The 16,782-nt window shown below is 39.4% G+C and overlaps 1 protein-coding gene across 1 annotated transcript in view; it reads left to right on the forward strand.

The window, feature by feature from the left end:
• The window catches only part of cntnap5a (contactin associated protein family member 5a), a 95,418-nt gene that overhangs the window by 37,893 nt on the left and 40,743 nt on the right, over nt 1-16,782 (forward strand). Inside the window, exons 7-10 of the mRNA XM_063888714.1 lie at nt 1,784-1,927; nt 6,735-7,002; nt 14,056-14,199; nt 15,478-15,637. Of these exons, the coding sequence (XP_063744784.1) occupies nt 1,784-1,927; nt 6,735-7,002; nt 14,056-14,199; nt 15,478-15,637 (716 nt within the window). The remainder of the gene's footprint in view (nt 1-1,783; nt 1,928-6,734; nt 7,003-14,055; nt 14,200-15,477; nt 15,638-16,782) is intronic.

Below are 16,782 nucleotides of genomic sequence, written 5' to 3' on the forward strand. Positions count from 1 at the left end.
CAGTAACCTGTACGAGTACTAGTCATTAATTTTAAACATCATCCGGATCGTGATTGTGGTCCAGATACAGTCATTGAGCTGCAGTTCTATTAGCCTTCCTCTTTTCTTTACAAACTGTGTGTGGCTGTAAGTCAAAGCAAGCTACAGAAGCAGCAGTGCTTTTTTCAGAGATGAAGAGGAAAATATCGCTCGCCCCAAGCTACTCCGTATAGCTACCGTATCCGTGAGTCTTGAGCAGAAAGGTTAAACTACTCGCAACAATTTCTCTCCATCTCTGAAACGATCCGACGATATTGTCAGACTCCCTTTTTGAAGTCCATCTTCCTGGTTGGTCTTGTGTTTCAGTGTAAGCAGTTGTTGACATAGTTGCTCTCATCATCTGAAGAGATACATCTTTATTTGTAGAACAGCAAATAGGAACGCTATCTTTACTGCAAAAGAAGGTGCAAAAGTCACATTTTCTCTCAGACTTTAATTACAATTTTCTTAAAGGTTATATAGATTTTTGGTCCAAAGGTACCAGAGATATACTGCTTACCCTTAGCTGTAACATTCAGTCACTCCACTTTAAATCTGTAAACTTTGTTTTTCCAGAATATTGTACAAATATTAAAAACCTACTTTAAGAGATTAAACCCCTCCCTTAGACGTGATAGTCAAATCAAAGTTTAATAATAGGCGTTAAATATGATATCATTTATGTGACCATCAAGTCCATATTTAAAACTCTTTATATTCAAGTATATTTAAAAATGATAATATCAAAAATATATCTTATTGTTATTATTAATATTTTATTATATGTTGGGGTTATTTAACAGGGACAGGGAGCATGAATCAACATTTCTGTAAATGCACAAGAGGCACTTTTTGATCTGTTGTCGCTGGACAGATGTTGTAAGTCACCCTTAAAAACACATCAGTAAAAACATACAACATATATGATTTATTGTAAGCATCTATATATATATTATATACTGATAAAATTAAAACAAAACATACATATTACACAGCAAGAAGATATTCACAGGTGAAGGCAGTGCAGAATACAGAGGATTGTACGGTGCAATAGATTGTTTTTGTGTTGACAGAGCTGGTTCCTAACTAACCATGCATTGCATCAGCCTGAGACATTATTTTCAGGTGGCTAAGATTTATTTGCTAGCTCCAAAATGTGATTAATCTTCTGCTATAACAGCCTGCACTTGTCTTGGACGGCTTTCAAAGAGGTTTTTGGAACCTGGCTGCAGGGATTAGCATCCATTCAGCCACATGAGCATTAGTGAGGTCCAACACTGATGTTGGGTTGATAAGGTCTGGCTGGCTCTCAGCTTGTATGATTGGCTGTGTGCAGGCCAGCCAAGTTCTTCCACACAGTAATCTGAAAAAAGGGACATCTTTTTGTGTGCATGGGTGTTTTTTTCTGTTATAAAAACATATTTCTCAAGCTGCTGTTGCCTTAAAATTCCCTTTTGTTTGAAACTTAAGAACATATTCCAAACGGTGAACAAAAGCCCCAGACCACAATAGGCCAACGGTATGCATATTGACGCTCTGTGTATGTTTGGATCCTGTGTGGAGGCGTTGTTTTCTCACTTGCTGAATCACAAGCTCAGCTGTTCATGCAGCAACCGGTGATAATATGTCTGTGCATGTATTTTAAGACTGTGACAATTGAACATAGAGTACAGTGAAATACAGAAGGTGAATCTAATCTTTTATTGCTTGATTGTTCAGTTGTGCATCTTGTGCTAAGGGTTCTTCTGTTTCCCTTTCAATAAAGCTGAGTTTTGGAGGCATCCCTCTTCCTGGTAAACCTGGCACCTTTCTGAGGAAGAACTTCCACGGCTGCATGGAAAACCTCTACTACAACGGGATCAATATCATAGACCTGGCAAAGAGACGCAAGCCGCAGATACACAGCGTGGTGAGTTGCATTGATTTTCAAGCAGTTCAAGGTTGTATGCACGTACAGAAAACTGTGTAAGATCTCTCTTTCCATAATGTTACTCTGAATAGCTTAGTGGGGGGGCAGAGCCAGACTTATCTTTTAGGCCATTGTTGATTTTCAAGGAGTTCAAGGTTGTATGCACGTACAATCAAATGTGTGAGATCTCGGATTTCACACATTTGATTGTATGTGCATACAAAAGCTTGAGTTTATAGAGACACATATGCTGTTTTTTAAACAAATGTGAATATAATTAAATGTGAATAATACAAGTTCCTAAAAATCTCAAAACCAAAAGACCTGTGATTTCACACTCAAATCAAATGGTATGTTTTTATTGTTAAACCCCAAGAAATGCCTTGAGCTAGAAATGAATAACTACAGCTTTCTCTATTTATATCGCTTGGGAACCGGGAGGTGACTGTTTTAAGTCCCCGAAAGATCAAGTGCTACCGAGGTGTCCCCTGAGCAAGGCACTGTCCCTACACTGCTCCCCGGGCGCCGTACATAATGGCAGCACTGCTCCGAACACTAGGATGGGTCAAATGCAGAATTTAAATATCCTCTAAGGGTGTATTCTTCTAATAACGACATTGTTTATAAATGACCCAAAGGCATCTTTTGTATTTATTTTTACCAATATCTTTTGAATATCACTGTGATAGGATAATATCAGACGATTGTTGAACTATTGTCCTGCTCTATTGCTCAAAGGATAAAGGCTCTTTGTACCATGTCGGGAAATATATCTTCAGCTTCCCCTGTAAATCCAGGTTGAGTCCGTCCTTGAGCTCAGTTTACACCTTGTGCTTCTCTACCGAGAACACAATTACTGCATTTAAGAGCACCGACATGTGAGAAATCACTTTTCCATGCGAAAGGCATCGTACACGCCGGAGAATCTCTACTAGGGATGGAAACTGATTTAATGACATTTAAGGACAAGTGTAATGGTTGGCAGTAAAGTGTTTGGAGCTATAGCACAAACTGGAGTCTCTGCTGAGAGTGACGACCGGAGATTAAATTATGACAGCTGTCTGACGTAAATAAATGTGGGTTGAATGTACATTCATAAACGTCTCCTGTATGGCAGGTGTATATACGACTTTATGTTCCATTAACTCAAGGGTTCATCTCTCCTTGAGCAATGATTGATTTATTTATCGTGTATGATTTACATGCATTTATGATTAAAGAAAGAAGTATAACATTAAGCTGTATGAATAAAAGAAAGAAAATATGTCCTTTAGATTATTAGAGATGTCCAGCTTTGCACTACCGAATAGATTTTAATGTTCACCTCATTTTTAAACTGCAATCAATTCAATTAACATTCGTCAAAAATAAAGTAAAAAACAAATTAAGAGTCACTACTTCACTTTCAGTACAAACAAAAGAATAATACTTACCAGTGTGCAATGATGTGAGGTCCTCTGAGCTAAATGCTAACATCACCATGCTCACAGTGCTAATGCTAACAAGCTGATGTTTCAAAGGTATAATGATAACCATATTTAGTGTATTAGTATGCTAACAATTAACATTTAGCATCTCTGAGGGTCCTGAATGTAGTTCATTTTGCAGGAATATTTCCATAATGACCTAGATGAAGAGTATCCAGGGTTGGAAATAACGAGTGTACCAAAAGTGACGGCAATCTATACAATAATTATCGTGATATTTTTACTCAAAACAAGACGTTTCCACCTCATGTTGCTGCTATAGGAGGAGTCAGAGGAAGTCATTCTGACATACAACTCCGGAAAAAATGAAGAGACCATTCAAAACTTCTCTTAAATCTGTATCTCTACATGTATGGCAGCCAGTCCAGTGTCTGTTGAATTCCAACACAGAGAAAAAATGTCAGTAGACATACCTATAAATAATAAAACAAGAGAAAATTTGTGGTCTATTTTTTTCCGTGGCTGTATGTTATATATGGATATTGGTTGACTTTATGGCAATCCATCCAATAGTTATAGAGAAGTTTCTGTTTTGAATAAAATGGCTCTGCTGATTTTGACTGCATTTGATTAGTCTGATTCAAGGCATTCTGGTCAGAAATCGGAAGGGGAGAAAAGCGTTAAGAAACAATCATGACATCCATTGTGAGAATAACCACTATATCATTAACTCCAAGTGTGTGAATGGATTCATTTGAAGAGTCCATCCCCCCTCACAAATCAGACAGGTCGGCCGGAGATCCACACGCCACATCTCATCTGAGACACCCCTTCGCCTTTAAAGTCTGATTGCTGCGTTAAAAAGCCTTTACTGACAACAGAAGCAGTGAGGCTGTCATGATGAAAGCTGTAATGGAATTTCAATGGGACTATCTCCCTGAGGTTGATGGGAGGGAATCGCATTGAGAGTAAAAGAGCTGTGATTGCTGTGTGCTGCCCTGCAGGCACCGGGACTAATAGGACTCTGACCTTAGCAGACACGTCTGAATCTACCTAACACGACCTCTGCACCACACAGAATTACACTGGAAAAGTGTGACCTTATCTTGGATGATTTACCATATTGCTTTGGAAGAAATAAATGTCATGAATTAATCTTGGATCTATGCTTTTTCCCAATTTCCGCTTAGTTTGGAGTGTAGACAACCTTTGTGCCACATGGACTGAAGCAGGGGATATTAATCTTTATTAAATACTTTCTTTGACAAGAGAGTGCTAAATGACAAGATTGGTTCAATCTTGTCATTGGTTTATAATGTTTTTCAACGCTTTGAGTCGATCTATACATTCAGCATTTCGGTGCCACAAGTTTAGCAGACAGATAAACTCTTATTCCTGGATGGTAAATATAAAGCTATAATTAAATTAAATTGATTTCCTGCACCACAAAGGACACAAGGCAAGCGTTGTGGGTGTGGACTTCTACTCCTCCTGTAAATTATGGATGTGATGTTGCTGACGGGAGACTTTTGCTTTTTCTCCTGTGTCTGATCGTGGACACATCTCCAACACGGCTATCATGAATTATCAACTGTATTCAACCCTTACTCTACAAAACCAGAGTCCCTGTGATTTGTTCTATTATTCCATTTTAGTTCCAGACTCTGTCAACCATTTTGTTTCCATTTAACCTCATCTTTATTTTCTGTTTCTATTTCAATTAGTGCTTTTTCGAAATACCAATACACTCTATCCCTGGGGGACCCAATTAAAAACACCTAATTGTGGCCTATGTAGTTTTGATTGATACAATTGAATAGATTGATTAATTGTTTGGTAAATGTTTCAATTTAAGGAGTTTCAGGACGCAGATGCAAAAGACATAATGTGTTCTGTTTGCTTTTGTTTTACACATTATGCAAATGAAAGAAATAACAATACCACAAAACGTATGTCTAAAAACAATTTGGCCTATGATAGTTGTTGATGTTTAGTTCTGTAATTAAATACCAATTCAACCAAAACAACAATTTTCCAAAGGAGAGAACATTCTAATTAAGGTAACAGCGATTCGTCAATGCCATGGTTATCATAAATTGACTTCCATTCTGTTTCAGGCCATGTTTTACCCACATTTTAAACCTCTGTTGTATTTAACTACAGTTATACCAGATAGAAAGTTTATACTCATCAGCGGCTGGATCTTAATTTTTCAAAGTAATAAGCTGAGCAAACTTAGCCTTAGGCCCGTAGCTAACCCTCCCAATATTCACAGTGAAAATGCAGATTTTCAAAGTAAAAGATGTGTTTTATCCAGCTTTACTCATCGGATCAATTTGTATTGGATAGGTAGAGTCCTCTGCGGATCATTTTTCTCCCTGAAATAATATCATGGACATTGAACAATAAAGTAATCCTTATTAGGAGAAGACCACCGCAATGATAAACCGCCAATACACTCCATTGTTTTCACACAGAGCCCCTTAATGGCAAAAAAATATTATACATTAACAAGAACGCTCCTCAAATAATAACAATCATGTTTGTTTTTTTCCTTAGGATGTATTCACTACATTATAATTTGAAAGGAAACTGTTCATATGTTCCCATAATGCTGGTTTCCTACATTGGTTTAAAGTTGTGGTCCACTGTCAAGAGTCCCTGTCTGTTATCTGTGTTGGTTGGAAGCGGGTTATGCACTGGGTGTCACTTTATGATTAATTATGTCTTGAGAAAGGTCTTTTTGAATGCAACGTCAACTCCAATAAATCAATGCAGAGGTGAACAGTGTGTGCTGAAATTTCCATTTTTCCTTTGATGTTGAAACAGAGCCAGCAGCCAGTTAGCTTAGCTTAGCATAAAGACTGGAAACGAGTGGAAACAGCTAGCATGGGTTTAAGTCCACACATTTTAAAGCTTACTAACACAGTATATGTTGTTTGTGATATAATATATATGTATATTACAGATGATACACATGAGATTGGTAACAATATTCCCATTTAATACTATAAGCAAGAAACAGATAAGCATATATCACAAAATGTCAAACTGTTCATTCAACCATCATGCTTACAATCTATTACATTCAGCTGTTTTGAATCCTTTCTATTTGAAATATTTTCACTGAAGAAGCAAAAATTGCTGCTGATGACGAATAATTCAGTCTAACTTGTTGAAGGTTACATTTGAATATTTCGGCTTTGGTTTTCAACTATGATTGCTCATGATTCTTGAACCATCTGTTCCCTTTTTGTGCATATCAACATGATGTTTATATCCTTATGTCACAATGAGCTTTCCCGTGAGACCAAATCACCCGAACATGCAGCTGAAGATTTGTGTTAATGTGTACCCTTGGGGTTTTTTTTGTCCTCCAGGGCAACGTGACCTTCTCGTGTTCACAGCCCCAGCTGGTGGCTTGCACCTTCCTGAGCTCCAGCAGCAGCTTCCTGTCACTTCCGTCTGCGGCGTCTGCCAGCGGAGGTTTTTCCGTTCGCTTCCAGTTCAGGACGTGGAACCCGGACGGGCTGCTGCTCTCGGTGCAGCTGAACCCGGAGCCCCACAGGCTGGAACTGCAGATCAGCAACAGCCGGCTGCTGCTGACCCTCCACAGCCCGGGACGACCCAAATCACAGGTCTCCGCCGGTGAGTGCACAGGCCACACACACACACATACAGGAAACACAAAATGAATATTTCATTTCCAATGCTTTGTGCTTTTACTTTAAAAAAAAAGAAGCTATGTTGTGATTAATAATCAAAATCTAAATATTGTATTCACCCCCAGCGAAATCTGTAGAAGAGAATTTGAGAATATTATTTGAGAATAAATAACTAAAATAGAACAAGCGTGTTTTTATAAAGAGGGGAAGTTAGAGTTGGGATTTGCACGGAAACAAAGATGTTATAATAATCTTTTTCGAGGATTCGTTATCGAAACAATCGATCTTCAAAATGTGCTTTACAATTTCAAAGGGTGTATTTTCGTTAGTAGTATGAGAGTGCTTCAGTACTTTCCATGCATGTCCACTGTTGATCTTTTTTTTTTTACTTGTGTTCTAGGAGCTTTGTTTTTATAACTGGGTTTCTATTAAGTAAGTGGTGCACATCACAGCTGAACATGGCTTTAACACCCAGATATCTGGTGATAAGTGTCAGAACAGAAAGGCCATTTGTCAATTGCCAATGTAAACATGAATGCTGGATTTAAAAATGTTCCATGGTGAGGGAAACACAGAGCTCTCTTCACATTTCTTGTAGTTCTAGGATACACACTTTACGTTTTACTACCACTGAGTGAAAACACAACTTTTGTTTGATAAGAGGAAATCTCCACAGGGCCCTTCTGAAGTGAAGCCCTGACTTTGTGTTATGCCTTAATTAAAAACCTTGTAGAGTATAGAGAGTAGAAATCGAATGGATTTTGAGCCAGTTTTCCCGTCAGTCTTATGTTCATAATCATGCATCCTTACATTTTTTAACATCTGGACCCGTCTGAAACTCCGCCTTGAGATTCATTCCTGTGATATCGACGATCACTGTATTTCTTTTATGATAGGGTTGGGTGGGCTTTTTCCCTCAAGAGAGACGTGATACTCCCTGCTATCTTTTCTTCTAAATAGCCCTTACTGGAACATTTGAATATTACCTTCCAGAATTGCTCCGTCACTGAGATGGGTTTTATCAGACACACTCACGCTCCACTGACTGGCTCCTGGGAGAAAAAAAACTGCTTTCATTTGAGAGCACATCACTACTGAAACAAAACACAGCATCTCCTTAAAATGATGAGAAATGTGATCTTAAACCTCCCCCCACTGCTACTTGTTTAGCATATTAATCGTTTCAAATCACCTATGAAATTAATCACCCTATTTGCTAAATTATGGGGCTTTTATGTGACATCTCAAGTATCCTGACTATTTTACTAATTATGTTCTATAACAGGAAAAAACCTTTATTGTCCACATTTCATAAAAAGTTACATCACTCTCCTTTTAAATCTTTACCTTAACCCTGATGTAGATGATGAAAAAAAGAGTATGAAAGCAAAAAGGAGACACACACACACACACACACACACACACACACACACACACACACACACACACACACACACACACACACACACACACACACACACACATCAAATAGATATTTTTATTTTGCATTATGGCATCTCTAATGCAAACTAAGTGTTTTGTTTGTTTGTATTTTGTTTTACTTTATTGTATTGCGTTCTTTCTAGGGTATAGTTACAGACAGACAAGCGTTTCCTTTTAAATAGAACAGTGCCATTTTCCCCTGCCTTTGAGAAATGTGTCTCCCATAACCTTTAACCTCTGAGTTTCTCAATTATTCCTCATAATGTTCCCGATGATATTCAGCCATTGTCTGTCTGGTGCATGGATCTAAGGCCACTTGTCTTTCCAGCAGCAAGGATTACCTTGCCCAGATATTTATCTTCTACGTATATATACTTCCGTATTCCCAACGTATAATCATAACTTGAGGGATACATCTCAAGTTTTAATGGTTTCGTTAGTTTGTGATCATTTTACATTTGTCGTTGTTATTTTTTTTTTATCCTTGTCTTGGTTTCCATGAAGAATCCAAACCATTGCAATTAAGAGTTTCCCCTCAATGATCTGTCAAGTGAAATGAAAGGTCCAATGAGTAAATGAATGATTCTGCAGTCAATCCAACGATTTACTTTAATAATCGCAGGTGGAAATAACGTTTTGTGACAACTGCACCGTATCGGAATACTATATTTATACAACCATAAGTTAAACTCTGCTTGTTGTCCCAGTGATCAATAGCTTTCGGTACATACTGTATGTCCTGTAATGTAATATTATCAGCCTATAACCTTTAACCTTAAAATTGACCTTAAAGATGAATACGCCGGACATTTTCCTTCGTCTTACTTGTGGAAAACTCGAGATACAAACATCCACCTCCACAGGCTGACCCCTGTTTGCTGTATGGACTGCACAAACTCCACCCGGCTGCTTCTCTGTGAGCTTCACTCGTTTGAGACGACATATAATGAAAGACAGCGCCGCCCAAATCCACGGTGCTGAGACAGAATGTATCGGGCTTGCGGAAGTTATTTCCTGCGACTTACTTTTAACGCCTTTGTCCTCTGTAAACGACCAAAATAAATCATAAACTCTTCCTGGAATTACTGGAGGAAAAAAACAAATATCTTAGCAAATACAACACAGATAACTGTGATTGTTTGGGGAAGCCAGGCTTTCAGCAGATGGCTGGCTGCAGGGAAATATAGATGGAAAAGACAACCACAGCTGAGGGGTGATATTCCCTTTTATATAATTTACCTCAAGCTGTATTTAATTACTTATCTGCATTGGGGAGTAACATCCTCAGAGCTGCAGCACAGGAGGCGTTTGACCTAGAGTCATGTTGTTGTTTGTAATAACAATGTTTAAAGTTTCTCTGCAGATTGATTTACCAGAGCAAAGAGGCGGTCTGAGTTTGATGGGAATTTACTTCTTAGAAAGTTTGAGTATTTATCTGTGTATATATGTATCCATTTTCTCTTTCCTCCCTGGGTGGATTTTTGAAGGTCAGAGCTAAAATTCTTATTGAGCCAGAGCTCTGATAGCATCATGATTTCAGATTCGGGGGTGGCTCATCTAGCTACTCAGCACAGAAGGCTGTAACATTTTAAGCGTTCTGAGGGATAATCCCTGGGATCTAGTCTGTAAATGTGATTAAAACGCAGATTTATCCTGTGTGAATGTGCTTCATGAAACATGGGGGGTATGTTGCTTAATTTAATTAGCATCCCAAAGTAATGCTAAAAGGGTACACGCTACTTGAGCTTCTCTGTGAAAGATATGATAACCAGCAGAGAAAACTGGCCTCCGATGGTAATTCTGCATTGTTCCTGTGGTGCGAGAAGATCGGCAGGGTCAGAAAACAGGAGCGTGCTGTGCATGGCTCGGGTTATTTGAAGTTAAAAGAGTTGCCTGTTGCTAGCATTTTGAACAGCTGCTGCTGCTGTATCTTGTTCACCTGCAAAATCACCATTAGTTTGAGGAAATGTCTGCACCTGTATTTCTGTACACTTTCCAAGCTATGTTAACACCCAGAAAAGAGAGGAAGTAGTAAATCTTTCAAAATGTAATTAAAAAGAAAGTCAAGTTCATGGATTATAAAACACTCTCACTTTTCCCACCACCCCCCCCCTCTTTTCCCAAGGTACAAGGTATAACATATCTCACAGCAATGTCAATGTGGAGAAGCAGAGGTGTCTCCGAGTGAGTACTAAACCCAGCTGCAGGGATCGCCGAAGTGGCAAAAATAAAAATAATCTGAATGTAACCTGCTTTTCTGTTCCGTGTTATTGGAAACATCACATCAGTGTTTAAAAAACCTTTATTTTTCCAGTTTGACAAATACGCAATACAATTGCTTAGGGTAAAATGCAATTGGCCCTGGTTGATAAAGTGCTGTACTCAAGCTAAGTGCACAAGAGCTGTAATGTAGAAACAATATCGATCTGAATCTTCCTCTCTACAGACAGAAATGATGTGCACTAACAGTATACCTTCATGCAAGGAAACATCCTGCGGTCGAACCAGGTGATGATAGCGTTTGCATAGTAACATCTGTTATCTTTTATTCACCACGATATGCATCTACTGCGAGTTAGTCTTCAAGGATTTAAAAGGGCGCTATTGTGCTCATTTTCAGGTTCATGTTAGTATTGTGTGCCTCTAGTGTGAGTTTGCATGCTTTAATGTTCAAAAAGCTCTTTATTTTTCTCAGACTGCCTGAGCTGCTGCACCTCTTTTCACCCTCCGTCTAAAACCAGAGCCCATTCTGCTCTGATTGGTTTGCTGGCCGGCTCTGTTCAGAATCCCTTTATTCGTCCCACAGAGGGGAAATTTAAATTGTTGTGATTGGTAAACCACTTAGAGATGTCCCGCCCCTAAGCCTATCATATACAATGTGTTGAAACGCTAGCCAATAGAAGTGCAAGTGTGACAAAGTGACGTCACTGTGTTACGTAAATAACCAAAGGAGTCCAATAGAGGTGTTTTAAACGGGGGGTGCGTGTGAGAGAAACTCCCTATGGAGGGGACTGTTGGATTTTAGTCTTTGCAGATCATTTACATGCACAAAAACCTATAGAACACACTACAGGAAAGATAAAACCTCATATAGGGCCCCCTTTAACAAAGTGCAGTAATGACATGAAGCTGTCCCATGACATGATGACACTGTGTATTTCCTGGAGTGCGACACTGTGTATTTCCTGGAGGCGGCAGTGGGGCTCTGCGGTGTCACCCCAGACAGAAGAAGAAAAGGCAAATATTTTATTTTTCTTCAGGTTACTGCTGTGTAACAAAAACACATTAGATCTGTGTCAGATACCCCTCTGACACTTAAGGCTTGGCCAACAGCAGGACAGCAAGGAGATCATGAGATATATATGAGCTGAAGCATGGTGGGGGGGTGGGTGGAGGAAACTCCCACTGATACTCCCCTGCAGTCCCTCGCGGCTACACTGCTCATTCCATGAAACAGTCAATGGAGTGAAGAAAGAAACACCCACGGCTCTCACAGTCTTCTGGGATAAAAGGTTTTCTGGATGCGACAGGCATCGTTGGATAGTGAGTGAAATTCTGAAGTTTTCCCCGGAGACTGGACCCATCTGATTTTAGACTAACTAAAAGAACTCCCAGTGTGCACTCTGCATGACCGTCTCGTCCCCTCTGATCTCCCAAACCGCAGCACGGCTCAATCTGGATGCTAATTCAGTGTGGGGCTAACACATTCTGAAGGTGTGGTTCAGTAATTTCATTCACCGCGGCAATTGTGTGTTTCGTCCTCCTGAAAGCTGCCGCTCTGTGAGATGAGCTGTCTCTTGTCTATTAAAGATAAAAGGTTTGTTGATTAGGCTGATTTGACTGATTATCGTCTCTGTGGGTTTTATCTAGGGCTATGCGGTATGGCCAATAACTTCCATCAAGATTTAGGTCATTTCATATCTTATCAAAACCGATACAAAAATGTAATCTGTATAGTCTATATCAAAAGAGCACATGGTAAAGCCTATTTTTTTACACTCCTTTGGGAATTAAATACAGTGATCATTATGGTGTCATTTTAGACCTGCAGTGCGGAATTATCATCACAATATTTCCATAGCTTATATAGTTTACATCATTTTTTTGGCAAATATAAAGTAATATTCCCTGAAAATATTTAACATCAGAGTTTCTGGCACATTTTAGTAAGCATGTGCTTGTTGTGTATCACAATCATTTAAAAATGAATATATGATTAAATTGTGATTCTTAAACACTATCAAACATTATTGATTACTGGTTATTTTTCAGCTTGATTTTAGTCCCAGGTTGGGTTGACAGAAAATTAATAAAGAATCAGAATCAAAATCAGAAATACTTTTATTAATCCCAAACTGGGAAATCGTTTTTCATTTCAGCAGCGAAATACAAAAATAAGAAGCATAACAAATAAGTAGAACTAAAACTAAAAATGAGAAATATACAAATGTCAAGGTGAAACGAAGAAGCCGTGATAACGTTTTGGCTATCCTAAAATAAGTCAAATTATGGCATGAGAAGAATTTGTATAAAGAGCTAATATTTTCATGGAGATTTGACCGAGTGTTGTCCCTTTATTTAAAACTGGAGCAGAAACACATAGTGGCCTAACAAGCGTCCAGGTGAATACATTTGGGGAGTTATTGATTAAAAGGGATTGATCTTACATCTAAACACTAGACACTAACTGTACTTCATGGACATCGTAAAACAACTTCAGCATCCGTCACGTTGTTGGCAGTAATCAGAGGAGGGAGGAGTCGATTGAGATCCTTTCAAAGTACCAACACTATAATGTGAAACTACTCCTACAAAAGTTTGCAAATTAGCTCTTTAGGGTCCTATGATATTTGCAGGTGATTAATCACAACCTTGCAAAGCATCATATTGTTCACGCTCATAATAGCTGTGGTATCATAGTCTGTAAAATGACTCATCTGTCACAAAACTGAATCGAAGTAAAAAGTGTGAACGCGATACTACCTGGCAGAAAGATCACATGCCCCGCTGCCATTCCCTTTCTTTTCCACACCATTCCTGTCTCTCTTCACTATCACTAACAAATCAAGGCATACAAATACCCCAAAATAATCTTTAAAGAACAAGCTGATGTTATTCCTCCTCATTTACACTTTAACTAACTGATAAAATATGCAGCAAGAATCTTGTTGACAAGTGACAGAGCGGAGGAGTATGATATTTTACTTTTGAGGCTCAGAGTGACGGAGGAGGCTTGAAAGTTTTCCGCCTGCCTCCTGTGACGGGGAAGTGAAAACAACCGTGCGAAGGAAGAAAAAGTGTGGTGAGGAAACGCTGGGATTTGATTGCAGCTATTATAGAAATTAACCCAGGTGTAATTATGTATAAACTGTCCCGCTCTCCTGTGGCCATTGTTGTGTGCTACCCTGCTAACACGGCTCGTTGCTGAGAAAACACTATGACTCTATCACACTCAGATGAATCAGAATGCTGTGGTAGGATTTTTTTTCGCAGCCTCCAGGTCTTCAGGGAAATGGACACAATATGTCTTTCCCTGCTACAGCCCATTAAACTGCCATTTCACTGAGGCTCAATGTGAAATGTTCTTCTTCAGGTCACAGAGTCAACGACGGTCTGTGGCACTCCGTGAGTCTCAACACAAGGAATCTACAGATCACCCTGACGGTGGATAGTGAGCCATCCTCCACCATTGAACTGTGGGAACAACTCGAGTCGAGAAGCAACTTCTACTTTGGAGGTTGGTGAACTCTCCAGATGTTTGTGCAATATTAATAAAGCATTATTATTTCTCCTTAACACATGGAGAACCACATATAAGATTCACAATGGAGGAAAGTACTCAAAAACTAAGGCTCAATTCCAAACCGCCCCCTACACCCTACCCCCTACACACTATTGTGGATTCGCCACATTAAGTGCCGTTCCAATCCAACGATTGTGGAGGGGGAGTGGGTTTTCAAGCCTTCACCTGCTGCTCTACCTGACCGGACTCACCGCTGTGTGTGTCCGTCCTGAAACATGCTGTCTACAAACAGTTCCTGCAAACATTCAGACTGGTGGACTGCGCAAATCAAGATACACATTAGGTACATATCGTCATACTGATACGCTTTATTTGTTTTACTCAGGAATACGGTACCCGTGTGTAGTAAACGGTGTTTGTTTAATAATGAAGGTGTGTGTATTTACACACTAGTGCGAAACCAAGCAGCTTATATATATTTTATATATTTCAAAAATAAAAGAGGTTTGCAAATGCCAGTACGAATTGTTGGAGTTTCATTTTAGTTATTATTTTATGTTTTGTTGAAGAGATGCTGATTTGAAACCGTTGTTACGAAAAGTTACTGTATTTCCTGTTTCGGCCGGAGAGAGGGGAGTTCGTCCCAAAGCTCGCCGCTGTATTCACACCGTCCCCCGGAAAGAAGGGAGCCTCATTCAGCTGCGAGTGTGACTACAGACGGAGTGGGAGTGGGTAGGGTGTGGTTTGGAATTGAGCCTATGTGAGATGTTGAGGCACTTGCTTGAGTATTTCCACTGTATCCTTTTTTGATACTACTAATGCAGTATAATTTAAAGGCTGACTTTGTCATTTCTTCTCACTGCATTTCGTTGTTCCTTTATCTGCAGGTTCATATTATCGGTACAATTAAAGCAACTAGTGAATTATGATGTATTTGTGTGATTTAAGTAACCAAGCTGTATAAAAGTAAGTAAAATAAGCTCCATCTTTACAGGCGGACAAATACATTGAATTAAAACTCAGTGATATAATGTATATTATTCCAAAATGTTGCACAATTTGGACTCAAATGTCCCAGTCTGGGATTAATAAAGTAACTCTTATCTTATTTTAATGCTAAAATGCCCTTGTTCTTGTACTGAAGTAACATTTTGAATGCCAAACTTTTAATTGTATTTCTACACTGGTATTTTTTACTCATACTTATAAAGTACTTCTTCCACCTCTGCTTCCACACTAACACTGCATCATATGTCTTTTGTTTTAATCCAGGCTGCCCCAGCATGGACTGCCAGTACGTGACTCCGGACTTCCAGGGGTGTGTGCGGCTTATATTCATCAACAGCCAGCCGATGTATCTCAATCATGTACAGCAAGGGTTGCTGGGAAATTATAATGAGCTTCAGTTCGACACCTGCAACATACGAGACAGGTAAAGCAGTTTGAAGTTGCGCTTTTTATGTTATTAGGGGAGAGATATTAAACAGATGTTTGAAAAGACTTTGACAGCGCACGGTCAGGATGTGTCAAACGTGACAATCTGTAAAACATTATCCAAGTTGGCAGCAGAGACTTATTCATGCCCACGTTGTTAATTTTGAGATGGCAGTGTGTTGTCTGCAGAACTCACTGAAAGTCACTGACATCTTGTCCTATAAAGAAAAACACACTGACAGGATCATCCAATTAAATTGCAAAAGAAACTCGCCAACACCTTCTCTGGCAGAGGACTATGCTAACAAGCTGCTCCCTGCTGTCCTGTGTGCCTCCCCCACCCCCCCCCCCCACCACCCCCCCACCCCTATCCCTCATTACCCTGCACAGCTGTGGGCCCTGTGAATGGGACTGCCAGACCAACAAGCTCGATGAATGTCTGCATGTGGTTTGGAAATTGTAAAAGAAAGAGACAAACATGCAAACTGCAGTTTTTCCCCTGTGTTTGCCCCGAGGAGAATCCCTCCTTTGTCAAAGTACCTGCTTTCTAGTCCAGATTGTTCGCTGTCAGATGATATGCAAACACCACAGCGCTGCCAGTCTGTTGTTTCAGTTGGAGAAGGGAGGCACTGTAGGAAATGACAGGAGGATCAAGTGAGATGATTCCATTACCCAAGCTGAGATGCAAACATGTTTTGAATGAACGAAGGCTTCTTACTGGTCCCAATAAATAAATCACAAACATTCTAATAATGTAAACATTTCAAGCTACACCTTAGTGTTAAATGTTTGGCCTGTAAGGGAACCTGGAAACAAGCTACAGACAATGCCCTAAAGAATCTTATATAAACGTATTATACTATGAGAGCAATGGCAAAAATGAAACCAGTGTGCAAGTGCAAAGTTTCAAACCGCCAATACCACAGGAAGCACTTAATTTCCAAACATCTTGTGCATTTGATATGTTAATAATATATTTTCTGGCCTTTGATTTTCATCCGCTAGCAGCCAACGTTACTCTCCAGATCAAGTAACAATGATGAAATCCCACAGAACCAGAAACCTGATCTCAGTGCTCTAGTAAAGGCAGAGTAAGGCACGCGGTAATATTATTAAGAAGCAGGTTGCGTGACCTACTGATGG

The sequence above is a fragment of the Eleginops maclovinus genome, chromosome 7 (genome assembly GCF_036324505.1).
Source record: "Eleginops maclovinus isolate JMC-PN-2008 ecotype Puerto Natales chromosome 7, JC_Emac_rtc_rv5, whole genome shotgun sequence".
In the NCBI taxonomy this organism is placed as follows: Eukaryota; Metazoa; Chordata; class Actinopteri; order Perciformes; family Eleginopidae; genus Eleginops; species Eleginops maclovinus.